The following is a 17,570-nucleotide window of genomic DNA, read 5'->3' on the forward strand; positions in this document are numbered from 1 at the left end:
TAAAGTGAGACGCTGGGTGAAGTTGGCGTCTCACTTTGCACTAATCGATTTTTTGGCTTTAAAGGCCAGAACTATGTGTTTAATGTATCAGGAACTCTAGAACTATTCTAAAAGAAGCCAGAACTCTCAATAGTTAATGAGTTTCCACGAGATGAGACGCTAGCTTCACATACACTCTTCCCAAGCATGTTTTTCGTGTGTTCTCATAGTGTATCGTGTGCATTGATAGTGTGGTTAATTAACTTTGATTAAGTCAAACATCTAGAAACAGAGTTACATTTTAATTGTGCAAACTTTATTTAAAAAATGAATTTTTCTTTATATACAAAAACATTGTGTAATCTAGTAATCATTTCGTTACTTTTTCGTAAGGTAGATAAGAATTACGTTAACTCTCATTGCCACCTCATCAGTTTTACTTTCTTTATTAGTTAATTTCTCGTTAATAATTGTAAAAATTACAAGATAGTACAAAACTTCTATTCAATTTAAGGGAATCCCAAAGTCGTTGTATCACCGACACAGTTGGCTTTTATGCACAAAATAATACCACGACAGGGTGCGGATCGCACAGTAGAACATTTTCGTACTTAAAATGCTGAGTTTAGAAATCTGCTAAAACAAAATTTGTATTTAAAATTATCAATTTTTTTATTGTAAAATGTAACTAATCTTCGAAGTGGCTTTATAAAATTGCAAAATTCTTCCACGCGATTAAAGTGTGCGCATAAAAATTACGGAAGGTTACGGTCAATTTTATATGAAAACTGGAGAGAAATTAAAAATATTACTTATTTTTGGCATGTACAGCTGACACCTAATGCTCTACCTATCCACGAGCCGGTGTTACACCCAGCGTTATCAAACACCTTGCATAAATCGATAAAAATATCTTTCCAGAAACAAACTTAACACTTTAAGACAATCTGTTCAGGAGTAGGGCGGAAAACTTAATCGGAGTTAATGTTGATCAGCGTCAGCGTGACCAATTTTTAGTGTTACCTTTCTTAGAAAATGTATTGTCGCAACACCCAGTGGTAGATTAGATTTTCATGGAAATAACAAACATAGACACATAGATGGATGCTGACACATTTTGATTTGCGTTAGCATCGTGACTGGGGTTGCGGTCTGGCAGCCGAAGACGAGGCTTCGCTGTGGAAACGAGTCTCCAGTAACCACGCGCTCAACGCCTTATCCCTTGCCAGGCCAGTACACTATACTCCATCATTTTCCAATGAGAGACGCTCGTTTGTATCGTTATTGGTGTTGTCTTTGTTGTCGTTGCCGTTGTACACGAGTAACGACTTGTGATTTGTTGGAATTGTTCGGCAATTGCGATTCGTGTACATTCTTTTCTCATTTGTCTATTTATCAACGAAACATTTCGCGGAATCGTATAGTTAGACATTGTGCAATAACTTGCCAGAAAATATTTCCAACGCGAAATATCCTGGACAGTAGTAATTATATTGATTGAATATACCTTTGTTCGACATAGTTTCCGCTTACGAATTTTAACTACTATGAAATTCCGTCGATGAACTTTATTACCAATTTGTACTTTCGTGGTTTTTAAATACGAAAAGGCTCGCAAATAAGAACTTCAGGTTGAATTCATTTTGCATTTCGTAGCATTTTCAGAAATGCGTAAATTCGATCACACTTTGTGTAATTCGAACGCACTTTGAACACACGCGTGTACCGTTTCAAGCAATTCGCACTCTTATTCTATCTGCCATTTCGAAGCTTGTCATTTTGAAGGTCGCACTTAAAGAGATGAATCCTAATGGGATTGTCTTGAAATAACTCGAAATCATCTTACATCCGACAGTCACAAACGTAATCAAACACTTTGCTTATTGGATTTACACGCGTCGTCCACACACGTTGTATCCACTGTCTACCGTCGTTCATCACGGATTTGCGTCATTCGCGCGCAAAAGAAAAGCGAGAGCACCCGTGAGAGTTTGAGCGTGCTCGCACCTTCACACGGATTCCGTCGTAGTTAGCTAATTTATTTTATCGATTCGTGCGAATCGATGTTCGGTTTGATGCGATTGTCATAGGATCAATTTGATCGATTCAGGTCGGTCACCAAGGAGGAGAAAGAGAAGGAGAACACGAGGAAGGTCGCGCCGATTGCCACTAGGCCGGCAGCGGGTCGACCGTCCTCGGTACAAGGTGGACCGACGCACAGCACAATGCAGGAAGACATGAAGGCATGTTTGTATGCAAATATTTTATCGAGTAGTTTACCCTCTTGCAGAATCAGCTTTTACTGACCATCGTCAGAGTATCTTCAAATCAAGATACAACTGATTTTCTTTATTATTTCAGAATTGCTTGAATATTATTCTTTCTTTCCAATTTATGCCCAATATTGTTAAACGATCGTCTTTATCTGTGATAATTATTTTGCACCTCTCACCCTTTGCAACTTAACGCCAATTTTTGTTAAAAACAAACGTAAATCAGTTATCAGGCAACTAGTGAATTAATATTGCTATATTGTTTATTGTTTTACGTTACCTATCGGAGGACATGTACACACATATAGGATGACAATCGGAAAAATTGCTATAAACAGTACATAGCTGTTATTTTGTAACAGCTACTATTTGTTATTTTATATGGACAAAATCAATTTGATATTGCAAATTAAAGAAAAAAACTATTATTTTCACTACTATACAGTGTAAAAAATATACATATAAACTTGTTAAAGTAAATATTGTAAAAAAGATCAACAATTCAATCTCCTACATGTTATCTGAAGTTATCTGAATATGCACAATAATCGCGTATTTAAAAATTATGTTAAATATATAATTGTTAAGCACACTTTCTATCATTGATAACTATGTGTTCAAATAACTATGTGTTTCAATTTATTTAATTATTTCTATTTCGTAACAAAACGATAACTATTGCAATTTAATACCTTTCCATTTATTGTTGTATACCAAGGTTTAAATTTTTTATGAACACAACATAACATACGCCAAATTTCTAATTGAATTTTTCATAACACATGCAATTTTGTTATAGGATAATGAACGAGTCATCGCTCGCGCGAGAAAGGATTTCTTGATCCGCCATCATCTCGATCGTACTACTGGTGTGGGTACGTGGTTAATAAATAAATCAACTCAATTAATATAAGAACAACATTAATTATATCTCTTGATTGCTCGTCAAAGATAATTTATATTCATGTACATATCCACAATTTCATCAATGCCAACAAACACATAAGTTACACATGATTTTAAGAATAATATTAAATTAACTATTTTATGCAAGTAATTAATATACACCTAATTGACTGATTTCTACAAATCACATGCACATAAATGTCATATTTTGCTTTTCTTCTCGTTAGTTTGCAAATTATCTTGAATAAAAATTTCGTACTATCAAGGTGACGGTGCACTGCTTCCCTCTCCGACGAGAGAAAAGCTGGAGCCCGTGATACCACGGCGCCGTGACGACGTCAAGGAGCATCGGGACGAAATTCAGCCGCGCATTAAGTCCAGTCCGAAGAACAGTCCGAGAACCGGACGCTCGCAGAGCCTCGGACCGACCGTCACCGATCGCAGATCGCCTAAACGTCAGATTCCCCGTTCAGCACCATCTGTTACCAAGGACGCTAAGGTACTTATGTCACCGATTTATAACAAATGTACAAGGTTGAGATGTAATGCTTAATACCGTTACCGTTACGTGAATGTTGGACTATATAAAATTTCTCCTAAATTTATCTAGTTCACAAACTTGAAATAGTACAAAACCTGATTTATGATATATTACTTGAAAAGGATCATAATCGGAATGGACGAAACATTGAATTTGATGAACTATCTGGCAGTTGGGTCGTCTAATAATTTTTTAACTTGTTGGTTATTTATTGGCGACAAAAACTTATATTCTCTTCTCATTTTTGTATGCATAATTGTGCAATACATTTATATTTATTGGAAATAAATTTTTAAAAAGAAGAGAATATAATGCAATAATATTTTAGAAGAAAGAAACACAATATCTTAATTTGATGTTAATGTGCATGAAATTATACGGACAAAGACTTTTAGTACTAGCACATCGGTAAGAAGAGATTTGCTTTCTTTTGCCAAGGAAAAAGAAAAAGAGACAAAGGATAAGGAGCACAGGGAAAAGAGCGGCGAGCCCGAAAGACATCCACGACCGAGTAAGTAGTGTAATGTAAACCCGAAAATTATATTTTGCGTTAGTCGTATCGGAAGTATTCTCAGCTGGTTTAATACCCTAAGGGGATTGTTTCTTGAATCGATTAGAATTCGTAATCTGTCAGTCGAATCCCCTTTGCATTTTTGTGCATAAACTGGATTTGGATAGATTACGTACATATATATATATCTATATTATATATGACCTTTTGGACTGCTGTCTGCTCTTGTCGGCCTCGAAAGTCAAAAACGTTCATCCTACATAATTATTATATTTGTACAATTATACTTGTACGTCAGACGATGCTCATCGCTCGCGAAATTTATTTTTACGACTATTATCATTTGGTTCGTTTTTTTTTGTTATGCCATTTGCTAAAATATACAATAATCAAAAACATTTTCTTTTGCCTAGAAATAATACGCCAAAATATATGCTGAATTTTGCATATCCAATTTTCTCTCTGTAACAGTTATGTAAGGCGAATTATTTTACATGTAGAATTAAAGCGCTGGTAAATTAAATGGTAAATGCATTAGAAAGTAGGTAAGACAAGTTTTCAGTTTGAATTTAAAAGCTTAAATGATTTAAAATGATTTAAGTATTAGTTGCTGAGGCATTTGATTATTTTATCTTTACGCTAAGAATATTTTGAAAATATATTCGCATAAAAGCGTTTACAATGCGGTGAGCGTCAATTATTATTATAATTGCGTCGTCATTAATGTTTAGGCAGATGCATGATAGTTCTGTCTATTTGTCTTTATTTCTTTGCCTCTGCCTTTAAAACCCTCATCTAGTAATCGGTAGTTATATCGATAGATACTGTATGAAAGTTATTTGTGCGATGTATTATTCGCCTTCGTAGTCCTTTGCGAATAGGCGAGAAAAATCCTATTTTCAACCTGCGATGAATCACAATACAATTTTCCACATTGACTCCATATCATCCATCACATCCATCACATCATACGTGTCGAAAAAAAATCTAATATCACTTATTTGCTAAGTATTTTAACAATACAAATGTGTGTAACGCGTATTTTTTATCATTTTACTTAATCAATTTTTTTAAATATATTATCGCCTATTATTTATGCGAAAATACATATGATATATATGTTAATCATATTCTCGATTAGGTACTGTTGTCAGTATGTAACATTAATCATTTTTATTTATTATTTTCATTCCAATGTAATTATGCTTAATTCTTGTTACAACGTTAAATATGCAAAATAGCAAGATTTAAAGCAGACTTGGAATACATTTTAAGATTTAAAAGAATATAACAAAAATAATTTTAAGAAGAAACCTAACACGAAGCTTAAATGGTACATGTTGTATTGCATGCTGCAAACTTTTTAAAAGCAGCTCTCGTCTATCTATCACCGATGGTTCATTGTACAATGTAATCTGCAAAGTTAATTATTCGAGACATCATTGTGTCATTAATCAACCACAAATCCATTATCATCCTGCCATAATCTATTAGCTGAAATTAACAACAAAGATATGCGGACAAATGTATGCTTAAGAAATTATTGTAGCTTTCAGGGTATTTCAATAATGGAATCACGAAGCCAATTGGTCCAATCATTTTTCATTATTATCGATGAGTAATAGTGGCGACATTACCGTATAAATCACATTTGCTATCCTCTCAACAAAATGATCTCTCTTCCCCCTCTTTTCTCTTTCTCTTGAAAATCCCCTTTCCCCCTTTTCTTTTTTGTCTCCCTGTTCCAGATTTCAAACGTTAATAGCAATTTCCATTATCATCGGGTTTCACTGTCCCATTATTATCATCAAAATCATCATCATCGTCACCATCATCACCATCGTTGTCATCTTCATCATCTTTATCATCACTACAACTACTATCATCATTATCATCGTCGTAATCAGTATCAACATTATCATCATCATGGCATCATCGTTATCGTTGTCATCATCGTTTTTCGCCTTGTTCGATATTGGTACTCGTTCCGAATTACCTGTTCTCTTCGCGAACTCTAGCTTTTGTTCTCACAAGTTCTCACACGAGAATATGTGATCGCGCGAGGAGACGTGTCGTGAATTAGATTGATCAGGGGTGGCAGCGGGTGTTTCAGCCGCGGCAGGCCCAGGCCAACGTGTCCGTTGGAGCATACGGGAACCCGCGACTACGGTTCCCCCGGCGACTGGCCTGTCGACGCCGCCTATACCGCCATTACCACCGCCACCCTCGGGGCCTGCTCCGCTCCACAAGAGGCCCCCGCAAGTCCCACATCGCAAATGTACGTTTACTGTACCTGTTCACGTACACCTGCTGTGCCCGCTGTCTCTCACGCGTCATGTCGGTCTAACATATTTTCAGAATTACTGCATATCGAAAAAACTGCGCACCCTCATTCTCTCTTCTCCTTTATAATTTATCCTGACTTACCTTCTGACTCGACCTTAATGATCTCCGATGCGTTTTAGGCTCGTCATGAAACTTTTTGCAGACTTCACCCAGAATGATTCTAGAGAAAAACATGGTTCTTGCAAGAAATTAGAAACTTGGCTCGCAAAGCAAATTTATTCTACGATTGTTTTCTTAATTTCATTTTCTTTTCCTTTTCTTTTTTTTCAGCATATCGTGTACACATCGTTTGCGCTAATAATACAATTATTTAGTTGATTGCTGATTTGATTTAGCTGATTAATTTAGCCAAAAGATCTTGTGTACGTGCTGAATATGTACTATATATGGCGAACGTGGACTGTTATGAATTTACTTCGTATTTTCTTATAGATTTCTGCTTAACCCGTACATGCGTGCATGTAGGTCAAATTGACCCACACGCATGAACAAACAAATGTTTCTCCGTTTGATTTGCGATATTGGCGCTTCCAGTGTCTTCCCTCCATCACTTACTCTTGGATTTGGTGGCGTCAATAACGCTCGAGAACCTTTGCTACAAACAGTATCTAATTAGTTTATTCCTTGAGTTACTTTGATCCTCAGGCAAATACATACATCATTTTCTGCGAATCAGTTCAGCGTATTATTAAAAATTTTATTTGTTATTTATAAAACAACATTTTAAATTCATATACTACTATAGTTTTCCTTTTTTATATTAATTTTTTAAATATAAACATATTTTTCCATTTTGCAATATTGACTATTAATAATTTTCAGTTATTTTTGTAACTTTATTATTGGAATATTGATATATCGAAATTTATATTATGGCAAACGTGTTGAAAGGATTGTAAGGCGGGGGATAGGCAGGGCTGAGAGGGAAGTAACGCTTTTACATATAAAGAAATAGGATATTATCCATCGAAATATTATTATTTGAAAATAATATAAATATATAAAACAATAAAATTTATAAGGCTCTGACGTGAAATCAAACTCGAAGAAATATAGGATATAAGAGGATGGTAGTGTCCAAATGATTTTAATATTTTTTAAATAAAAATATATAAAATTTTAAAAAATCATTTAAATATAATTATAAAAATATGATTATTTATTCATATAGAAGTATCGAATATAAACTTATATTCTTTTAAACAGAGTTTAGACGTTAACAAGTTAAAAATGAAAGCAAACTAAAGAAGTCAATAGAAAAAAAGCAACTCAGATACAAGATCAAGAGTTTAAATATTAAATTAATAATATTAATTTTTGATAATGCTTTTATAAATGTTTATATTTTCAATTTTTAAGTTATTTCTGTTAAAAATTGTATACAATATCAAGTTTTCTATCAGAATCTATTAGAATTATCTATTACAATTTTTAATCTTGTTACAAATTTTCTACCAAAAACTGACCGATAAAAATATCTTAGAAATTTACTGAAAATATCAACATTGTTTGTAAAATTTATATTTCAATTTTGATATAATTTTTAACATTTTTAATTTTTTTCACCTCTTAAATCTAGGGATTTTATTTCAATAAAAGATTACATTAATACCAGTAAGAATCTCATCCTATTTTACAAAATTTTCTTATAAATTTTACAACACTTCTTATTTTAACTGAATTATGTGAATTAAACCCTTGTTGTCAGTTCCATGAAAAGTGACTTTAGCTTTGTTTGTCTTTTGTGTGGGTGGCGATAAGGTATAATTTGTATAGCAACAAGCTAATATTTGACAACATAATGAAATAATTATTGAGAAGATCGATATCAAGATATCGTTGAAAACCAACTTTTTGGGATGTTCTTAAGATGATAAAAAGATGATTTTGCAAAAAGACGAATCGTTTACGTTTCCTTGGGAGCTTTCCTCCCGCGCCGAGTTTCGCGAGAGCGAAGGGGCACCAAGGATCACTTTCCCGATCAGTGATCGATCTCGACTTCCGGTGAGAATAGTCATTGCGATTAAACAGATGCGCGCGCGCACAAGATACGGGCCCAGAAAACTCTATTTATCAATTGTACTGTTTCTTGTACAATATGTTCTAGCCTTCCTCGCGACCACCGCCCCTCCCCATCGCCCTCTTCATCACGCCAAACCCACAACCACTACCAACACCACTAACATCACTGTCACTACCGCTAACAGTACTAGCGCAAGTACCGCCGCGGTAAAACGTTCCCCGGTAAAGTATTCGGTTCATATGACCGTCCATCACCCACCTACGTCGGGCGCTGCCGCTGCGGCCAGGCCGGAGCGCGGCGTTAAAGATTTAAGCCAAAGGTGCCATGGTGCGAATGACGAGGCTCAGGCAAAATTGGCCCGCGGGCATCCAGCAGCTGCGGCTGCAGCCGCCGGCGATGATCCATCATCCAAATCATCCTTCGATACGCGATCCGCGTCAAATCGAGCCGCTACTACCGCCGTCCAAGCTAGTAAGTAGCATGTTGTGCCGTGGCTAAAAAGAGAGTCTAAGTTTATAGTCTGTCGCTCCTTTTTTTTTTCAACTTTGTCCAGTCATGAGCCAGTGTCTTTGCTTCGTGTGCTCGTGTATTTATATATTGGTGTTCTGTGTATTTATATATTGGCAATGTAACTTTGTGGTTGATATGAGATATCTTTTACTTTTCGTCTTTATACAAAGTGTTTCATTTTATTTTAATCACCGTTCTCGAATATTTCGCCAACTAAATGAGATGTCGAGGTCTAGTTTTAAATAACAATCCTAATATTTGCGCCGAATGACCAGCAGATCTGTCTGCAGAAATTATGACAGACTGGTGGCAGAAACCGAGTAGATTTTTTGTTTGTCGTCACGTTCTTTATCTAACATTGCTGATAACGATAATATTTTAAGATTTGTTTCCATCATTTGATCTCCAATGAGTAGTTATTGAATTTGCTGCGAGAAGAGATACAAACATAGATGTTTAAAAAATTCGGATTTTATTAAAATAAAATTGATCTTTTCTAGGTTTCCGAGCTGAATAAGTTTGCTATTTTATTTCAACGTTTCGTAAACATTTCAGTTCACTTTATCAGAAACAACCTGTCTGACTAGTACCGGTTGTTCCTTCCTGATGAAATAAACTGAAATGTTCCCGAAACATCGAAATAAATGGCAAACTTACACGGCTCCAATCCGGAAGCCAAACCTAATATTCATGTAGACTGCGAAAGTCACAAACCTACGAAAGTTGATTTTTATGTCGCTTTAATATCGACAATCAATTTTTCTTTTCAAATCTCTCCGAAAGCATACAATCTTAAAAATATTAGATTTTCATATCTTATTTAGTTCTCGAGATGCTCAAGTGCGTTGATTAAAATGGGATACACTGTATATACATATGTTACTCTTTTATTCACTGATCTGTATTTTTTCTCTTTTTTTCTCTCCATTTCTCTGTGCCCCACTGCCTCCGTTTCTTGTCGTGTTGCACGATAGAGTGTCGATTTAATGGATTTAATTAGCATTTAAATCCTATGATTATGTGATTATACAGGCCTGCGAGGGTCAGGTGCAAAAAGCAGAGTGGGTGAATTCGATAGATTTATTAAAAGCAAATCTGGGCGCAAAATTTCGTCAGCACATCAGGTTTTTGAGTAATTTGTGATTAAATGGCTCAGAAATGGCTGTTTCAGCCAATTTCATGAATTTATTACGAAATCTAATTTTTCAGAGTATTTCTTCAATTTGTTTTCTAGCGAATTATAGAAAAAAAGTATAAAGTTATTCTCTTCTCGTACAATTAAATAGTTACATTTATAAAAATATATTGTGTGTGTTATAATCGCAATTTAAAGATTAATATATAGATCAATGATAAATTGTATTTTTCTTTCAGACTGGGTTTTATGAGTTATGTAGTGTTATAATTGATCTAAGTACTCGACGTTCTATCACACATATTTTTTATTTATTGTATTTCACAATACTTTATTCCTATATATATAAGACTATAATATAAATGTAGTATACATATGCTACATTTGTATAATATTCTTTGTATCTTATATACATTCTTCTTATTCTTTATGAAAATCCTCTTGGAATCGATTATCAAAGAGTCAGCGCAGGACAAAGCATGATAAACCAAATCCACAATTATGGAGTGATGCACAGTAGTGCTAGAAATATTTATTATATGAATCAGATATAATCGAACATGATTATTTTTTGCTTTGCAAGTATGTTTTGTCAACCTGCAGGAATAGGAATTTTATCTACGATTAACTAGGGTACTCTTAGAAGTGACTCGTGAAATTCTTAAAAATTACTCCTCATTGCCTTTCATCTCGAATACTGACAAAGTGTTTTCGTAGAGAAACTTCTGTATTGCGATATTTCTCGACTATGAACTAACGATTAAATTTTATGTCACACTTCTTCGGGTATTTATAACGAAAATGTTTCATACGTACTAGGTGACATATACATGTATATTGCTCATTCCACATAAAACGAACTGTACTATTTACAAATCTTTTTCTGTGTCGACGTAGAGAGGGATAAAATTTCTGCAGTTTTAGTAGAAGGATTAGATATTTTTTGTGGAATAATACTTTTGCAGGTCGACTCGATTATTTTCTGAACGTATTTGTTCCATCATTTACTTTTTACTCTGACTGTTGGCACATAATATATTATATACATACATAAAATAATAATGACTTACAATCGTTGTCATCCGTGCGATTAAGTAATCCAAGAGTTTTACGTAGTGCGTGAAAGCTTTCAAGATGAGGACTATCTTCTTGTCTTCGAAGCATTAAAAATAGGTGTTTTGTCATAAAAAAATCTCTCTCCCCCCTCCCCTCCTCCTCTCGTTTTTAAATTAAACATAGATATTTATGCTTTTCGAAGGCAAAACTCCGTTTAGCGTCCAAAATGAGCGATCCTTTATTCCTTTCCTTCCCTTTATTGCAAAGACTTATTGATGTACAAAGCATGAAGAACGATCCAAGTATGGGAGATCAAGTGACTTCCGCGATTACCGAGAAAACGATACCGTATGTACATGAAGCTCTTTGTCCAACTTGTTGCGCAATGTGCACGCCTGCACACTACAGCACATATGTGTATGTGTATGTACATACATATACATTTGTATGCAGGGTTGGGAAATAACTCGTTACTTGTAACGAAGTTACAGGTACAGCTGCTATTTTTTGATAACTCTAACTTAACTTCGTTACTCTCTCTCCGTCTGTAACTGTAACTTAACTCAGTTACATTTTTTCGATAACTAGTAACTAATTTAATAGTTACATTAATGGTTACTTTATATATTTTTTAAACCTCCGCAGATCGCATTAGGTCCTGCATTGTCGCATAAACGCCTTTATCGGCGCTATACAATTCAAACGCAGATTTGATATTTTTATTTTCATTTCAAGAAAGTAACCGCAAAGTAACGATTCGTCACTTATTAAGTAACTGTAACGCGTTACTTTTCAGAATTGGTAACTTGCAACTATTAGTTACATTTTTAGCGAAAAAACTGTAACCAGATACTTTTATATATAAAGTAACTTTCCCAACCCTGCATATATGTGTGCACGTATGTATGCATATATATATTCATATTTTGTGTTTCTTTCTCTACCCTCCTCTCCTCCCTTCGTTCCCCAGCATCTCCCATGGACCTATAATACATGGACTGTGCGCCTCTGTTAGAAAATGTCTCCACCAGGACTGTGAGAGATGCAAAAGGAGTGGTCTTTCATAGGTCCTTACGCCTCTCCATAGGTTATCTGAATATCTCATCAGTTTCCTCTCTTTTCTCCCATTTTACGACACGGAGGGGGAGCACTTATTCTCTCTCTCTCTCTCTCTATCTCCATCATGGAGATCCTTTATTATCCTATGTAAAATTGACAGGCTGCAGTCCACGTGTTGTAAGTACACGGTCTCTCGCTTTCTCTCCTTCACCTTTCTCTCTCTTTCTTTCTTCTTTCCCCTCTCCCCTTTCTTCCCCATCTTTCCCCTCATGTCTGTGTAGCTAAATGTATTGTTGCGTATCTTTATATTGCATTTTGGATACGTCAGTGTACCTTATGGGATATACATTGTTAGCAACCTTGTATTCTTTACTCACGCTCGAGAGAATCTCGCCTGCACTCGATGCCGGCATTACATCTTTTAATTTCGCTAGGAGTATGGATAACAATATATAAAATTATCTGAAGAAATCTGACATTTCCTGCGTACTAATACCCATACAGCACAAACTTCCAAGGGACGTCCTCAGAACATCTTTAGGACGTCGTTAGGACATTCTACGTCCTAAGGATGTCCTTAGGACGTCCCTAAGACGGTCCTTGGAGGTTTGTACTGTATGGGTAAGGAGACAAAGATACCTCGTCGCAGCAGCGTAGAATAATCAGCACTTTTAACATTGATCAATATTCACTTTCATGTGTTAAAGACTGTAGATACTCTGCCTCGGTAAAGGATAGTTTAAGCGTTTATATTAATCCTTTTGCTGCTTCATTAATTATACATACTTATCTATCGTTATTTATAATAGTAAGGATATACTCATCTAACTTGCTATATGCTTAGAGCATATAGAATAATTAATAATCATATATTTCTATTATGACTATAAGTAAATGAATAAAATGTTCGACGAGTTTATATTTGTTAACGCGTTTTAATAATTCGCAAGATGCCGCAGCAAAAAGATTAATTTTCTCGTCTACGATTAATTGGGCGATACTTACCAATGCTTCGCCCAGTGAGAAATGATTCGTCGATCGACGTCGAAACGACGTCGAATCAACATCGACACCGTCGAATTGACGTCGATTCGACGTCATTTCGACGTCGATCGACAAATCATTTCTCACTGGGCGGATGTACCGAGCTCACGTTAATGATATTCAGTCGAATTCCGTATGCAGCACTCAACAACAAATTTCGCAACTCACACAGAGAAATGAACATCTTAAGTACGTTGAGCAACTTTGCCGCTGCGACGATAATGAGGATACAAACAATTCGCATTTCTGAGTTATGGACATTTTTGAATTAAGCTGCGAATCTCTCACTGCCGCGTTAATTGCAATCTCGAACGTTGTCGAATGCCGCATATCATTTGCTAAATTAGTAAATAAATAGATAATCAAGAGAGGGGCGAAGTGTATCGGGTATACGAATCAATCGCGACAGTTCGACTCATCATCGAGTGCAAGCTTCGGGGAATACGGGGGGAGGGGGGTTGGGAAGGTAGAACGATCATCTACGCCGACGTTAAAGCGGTTCGTTCCAAACGTTCTAGTGACGGCGGAACCCCAAGTAAACGGGGATGTCACCGGCGGGGATTCGAGCGTCGCTTCGACGCCACCCTCGCAGACGATAAAGGCGGTGGTGCCAGCGCCTGTCACCCAAGGAAGCCCCTGGTTGGACGACGAACCGGTGGTGAAGAGCCCGCCGGAGCCGACGAGGGTAAAATCGCCGGAGCAAATGATCATGCGCTCGCCGGAACCCGTAAACTGGACCGTACCCCTCGACACCGGCAAGACTTTCACCGTTACGCAAAATGTCCGGGAAGGTAAAACGGCAAGACTCTCGATTAGAAAATTGTAGCTTTCTTGAGGACTAGCTTTCTAACATGCCTCAGTGGTCGAATTGGTGAGACGCCCGCCTAGAGAGTAAGGGATGTCCAGATTCAAGCCCTGGCTGGGGTGATATTTTTCGCAATAAATTTTCTGCATCGACCAATTAATTAACAAATGTGGCCAGGTGTGGTCGAATGAAGTTTGGAGTTTTATTATTATACTGACAATTTGAAGAAACTGATGTTAGATATTTTTAAGCCTTGCAACTTTTGTCTGAAACAGTTTTCTCGTTAAATCAATCCTTTCCGAGAGAACCGAGCCAAAATGTTTGACACGCACTGTCAAGTGGTGGCGTTGCTATAATTTACCATAAAACTCATTAACGCGACAGGTGACATTATCGTGACCAAAATTCCAATTGTCTCTTTCAAAGAGCCTCTCACACGTCCACATAGTGAGGCAAAGACGTGGGCGCCATCCTCGCTACCATCAGCGCCGCAATCAGCACCGCCGGAGCTCGCGGCTCAGCACAAGTCGCAGCATTCCCAGCACTCCGGCTACAAGTCTCCTGAAAGTGAGAGCGTCTCGCTCGGTAGTTTTAGTGGCATAAACGGACATAAGGACCTGGACTCGGAGAGGGATAGCCCGTTGCCCACGAACGCGCCGGACATACCCACGAAGGATGAAAAGGTGGGAAACTTTCGATGTATTCGCTCCTTCTTCTCCCTCAACTCCTCGTACACGCAAGACAGATAACTTTTCGGTTGAATAATCCGACACAACTGGCAAGAGGAAACTTCCTTCATTCGCACAATTTACAGTAATTGTTGCGTGCAATTCTAGGAGGTCACTGACGTCGTCGAGGAGACGAAAGAGCGACAGAGCTCGGAATTGTCGACAAAGTCGGTGGCGGGCACGAATTTGAGATGTCTGGAAGATCCGACGTTCGAGATAGAAAGAAAAAGGGAGGATGGCATACCGGTGGCGATCACGACGGCACCGGTGACGACAACGTCATCGACGTCGCCTGCGCAACAGCAGAGTTACCGCGTTCTCGAAGCTGAATCACAAGGTGACGGCGGCAGTGGCAGCGGTACCACGGGAGGTACGGGAGGTGTAGGAGGTAGCACTGGTACTGGAGGCGGCACCATGAGTGGCTACCACGTTCTGGAGGCACCGGCGGTGGTACCGGGCTCGGCGCAACGTTCGGCGGCGAGCGACGTCTTGGAGAAAGCGCGAAACCGCTTCGACAAGTTCTGGGGAAAGGGTAACAACGGCGCGGAGAATTAAACCTTCGAAGGAAAGAGGAACAGTACGCGTTGACAGAGAATTACGAACAGTCTCTTGTCTCGATTGGGTAGGTCGGCCCTTCCCGAGAGGAGATTATTGTCCCACTCTGCTTTGTCCTATCATCGATTCTAGAGATGTGCGAAATGTTCGAATGCGAGTCGAATCGAATCAAGTGAGGTTCGATTTTATTCGAATTTAAATTTCTATGGTTTAAATCTGAACTATTCGAAAATGTCGAATCTAGATGATCTGAATACAACTCACATATATTGTCGGTCTTATAGAATCATATTTTTCGTCAATAAGCAGGACGGTCGTGTTAATACATTCAGTGCATTTAGTACTACAATTGTTCACTGAACGGCTGAGCAGCAATAGAATATGATTCATTTTCAGCTTTGAAGGTAAAAATCCGAACGAGACAGTATTGATAATGAAATAAACTACATTATTTTATTTTAATTATACGTATATGTATAATTGGAAGATGTGTGTTGGATACCACATTAGAGTATTTTAATAATTTATCTATGGTTTTCCGTCTGTTTCAGTTACTGCGACAATAAATGAAGTATATTTTATTAGTTGTATATTGAATATGAGTAGAAATACAAATTTTTATTAATACAGGATTTAAGTAGAAAAAATATATACATATACAGGTGTTCGAGAAATATCAGAACGCTGGAACAATTTTGAGGGATAAGTTTTTAACAAACATATTATTGTAATACACCTGTCCTTAATACTACTGGGATAACACCTTATTTTGACTTTCAGACGCTTGTAGTGCCTAAAATAAGCAGTGTGCAGAGTCCATTATATAATAATCAATGTTATTTTTTATATTAAAATATTCTTTTATCATTGCGTGTTAAAATTTGATCTAATAATTACTATATTGTTAATTGAAAACTATTTTTCAACGATTCGACTCGATTTAATTCGATTCGATATAAAAAAATCCATGATTCGCACATCTTTAGTCGATTGGTCTGTCCACGTGCTTTCGTAGCTTGTAGCTGCTCAAAAGAATATATGTTGTACGTGAGAGCGAAAGGGGGAAAAAGAAGCGAAATATGGTGTCCTCTCGAACGCCATTTTGATAATTCGACAATTTCGGGAATAAAATCTTTCTTTACCTCAGAATATGCCGATTTTGAAAACATTCAAGACTTGCAAGAGTTGGAACAATCGTGTATCCTGATTAGAAATCGGAATATCTGAAAGATACAATTATTAGTTAACAGAAGAGAGAAGTTTATTGTAAAACAGAAAGAAAAACAAATAACTAATCCATATTGAAATAAACGTTAAAATTGCGGTCTATAATTTATTTACTTACGGTCTATAATAATGATTAAGCCTGAGTTAAATTATCGATCATTAAATAACAAAGCTTCTTTCTCCTCAAAAGACAGACTGTAGGACAGCGTCGTGAATTCGCGATCGTCGCATCATTAGTAAAAAAAAAAAGAGAAAAGTAATTCTAGACAAGGGTACGTCAGGGTGAAAGATTGACGTGAGAAACTTATATGACGACGGTGCGTGCAGGTTGCGCGTCGGTCTCGTTTCAAACTTCGAAGAATGACTCGAAGAACGTAATCATATAACACTTACATCTGCTTGCATATACAAATAGACAATTACACCTGTAATACGCAGACATGTACACTCGCACACACACAAATAGGAAAAGTACATTCGCATTTTTTTTTCATCCTTTGACTGACTAGTGATCTTATCGCAAGGTCTCGTAGATTATAAAATGAAACCACAATTGTATGAGTTGCAATGAATAAGAAAAGTATCTGTGCGTCCCATCTTGGAATAATTTTATACAAGACAGAAAAATATTTTATGTTGCAAAGGGTTTTTACCAGTGAAATTGTTTTCACTTGTAATGAAATGTGAAATAAATCGCGGTGCAGTAATACGGTTTTTCTTCGTGCAAAGTTATACCAACAAAATTGAGTTGTGTGAATAAAATTCTTTTTTATTCATTGTACACACGGGGACACGCATACACAAACACATGAACGCACGCTCACTCATTGACATAGAGACGGTATCTAAACGAATATACATTTACATGGAAA

General features: G+C 36.8%; 1 protein-coding gene across 11 annotated transcripts in view; it reads left to right on the forward strand.

Annotated features, from left to right (window-relative positions):
• LOC105568240 (proteoglycan 4) overlaps positions 1–17,405 on the forward strand; it is a 76,465-nt gene extending 59,060 nt beyond the window's left edge. For 6 of the 11 annotated variants that reach the window (XM_012023727.1, XM_012023726.1, XM_012023729.1 and 3 more), the window contains 10 exons: positions 1,111–1,208; positions 2,090–2,222; positions 3,052–3,127; positions 3,425–3,657; positions 4,138–4,210; positions 6,324–6,488; positions 8,664–9,050; positions 13,902–14,174; positions 14,615–14,871; positions 15,025–17,405. In XM_012023727.1, the coding sequence (XP_011879117.1) occupies positions 1,111–1,208; positions 2,090–2,222; positions 3,052–3,127; positions 3,425–3,657; positions 4,138–4,210; positions 6,324–6,488; positions 8,664–9,050; positions 13,902–14,174; positions 14,615–14,871; positions 15,025–15,471 (2,142 nt within the window). In that variant the 3' untranslated portion in view covers positions 15,472–17,405. The remainder of the gene's footprint in view (positions 1–1,110; positions 1,209–2,089; positions 2,223–3,051; positions 3,128–3,424; positions 3,658–4,137; positions 4,211–6,323; positions 6,489–8,663; positions 9,051–13,901; positions 14,175–14,614; positions 14,872–15,024) is intronic. The other 5 variants (XM_012023732.1, XM_012023734.1, XM_012023736.1 and 2 more) reach the window with 5 other exon arrangements.
• Positions 17,406–17,570: the final 165 nt, after the last annotated feature.

Source organism: Vollenhovia emeryi, unplaced genomic scaffold (assembly GCF_000949405.1).
Source record: "Vollenhovia emeryi isolate VEMERY1.0 unplaced genomic scaffold, V.emery_V1.0 DF939130.1, whole genome shotgun sequence".
Lineage (NCBI taxonomy): Eukaryota > Metazoa > Arthropoda > Insecta > Hymenoptera > Formicidae > Vollenhovia > Vollenhovia emeryi.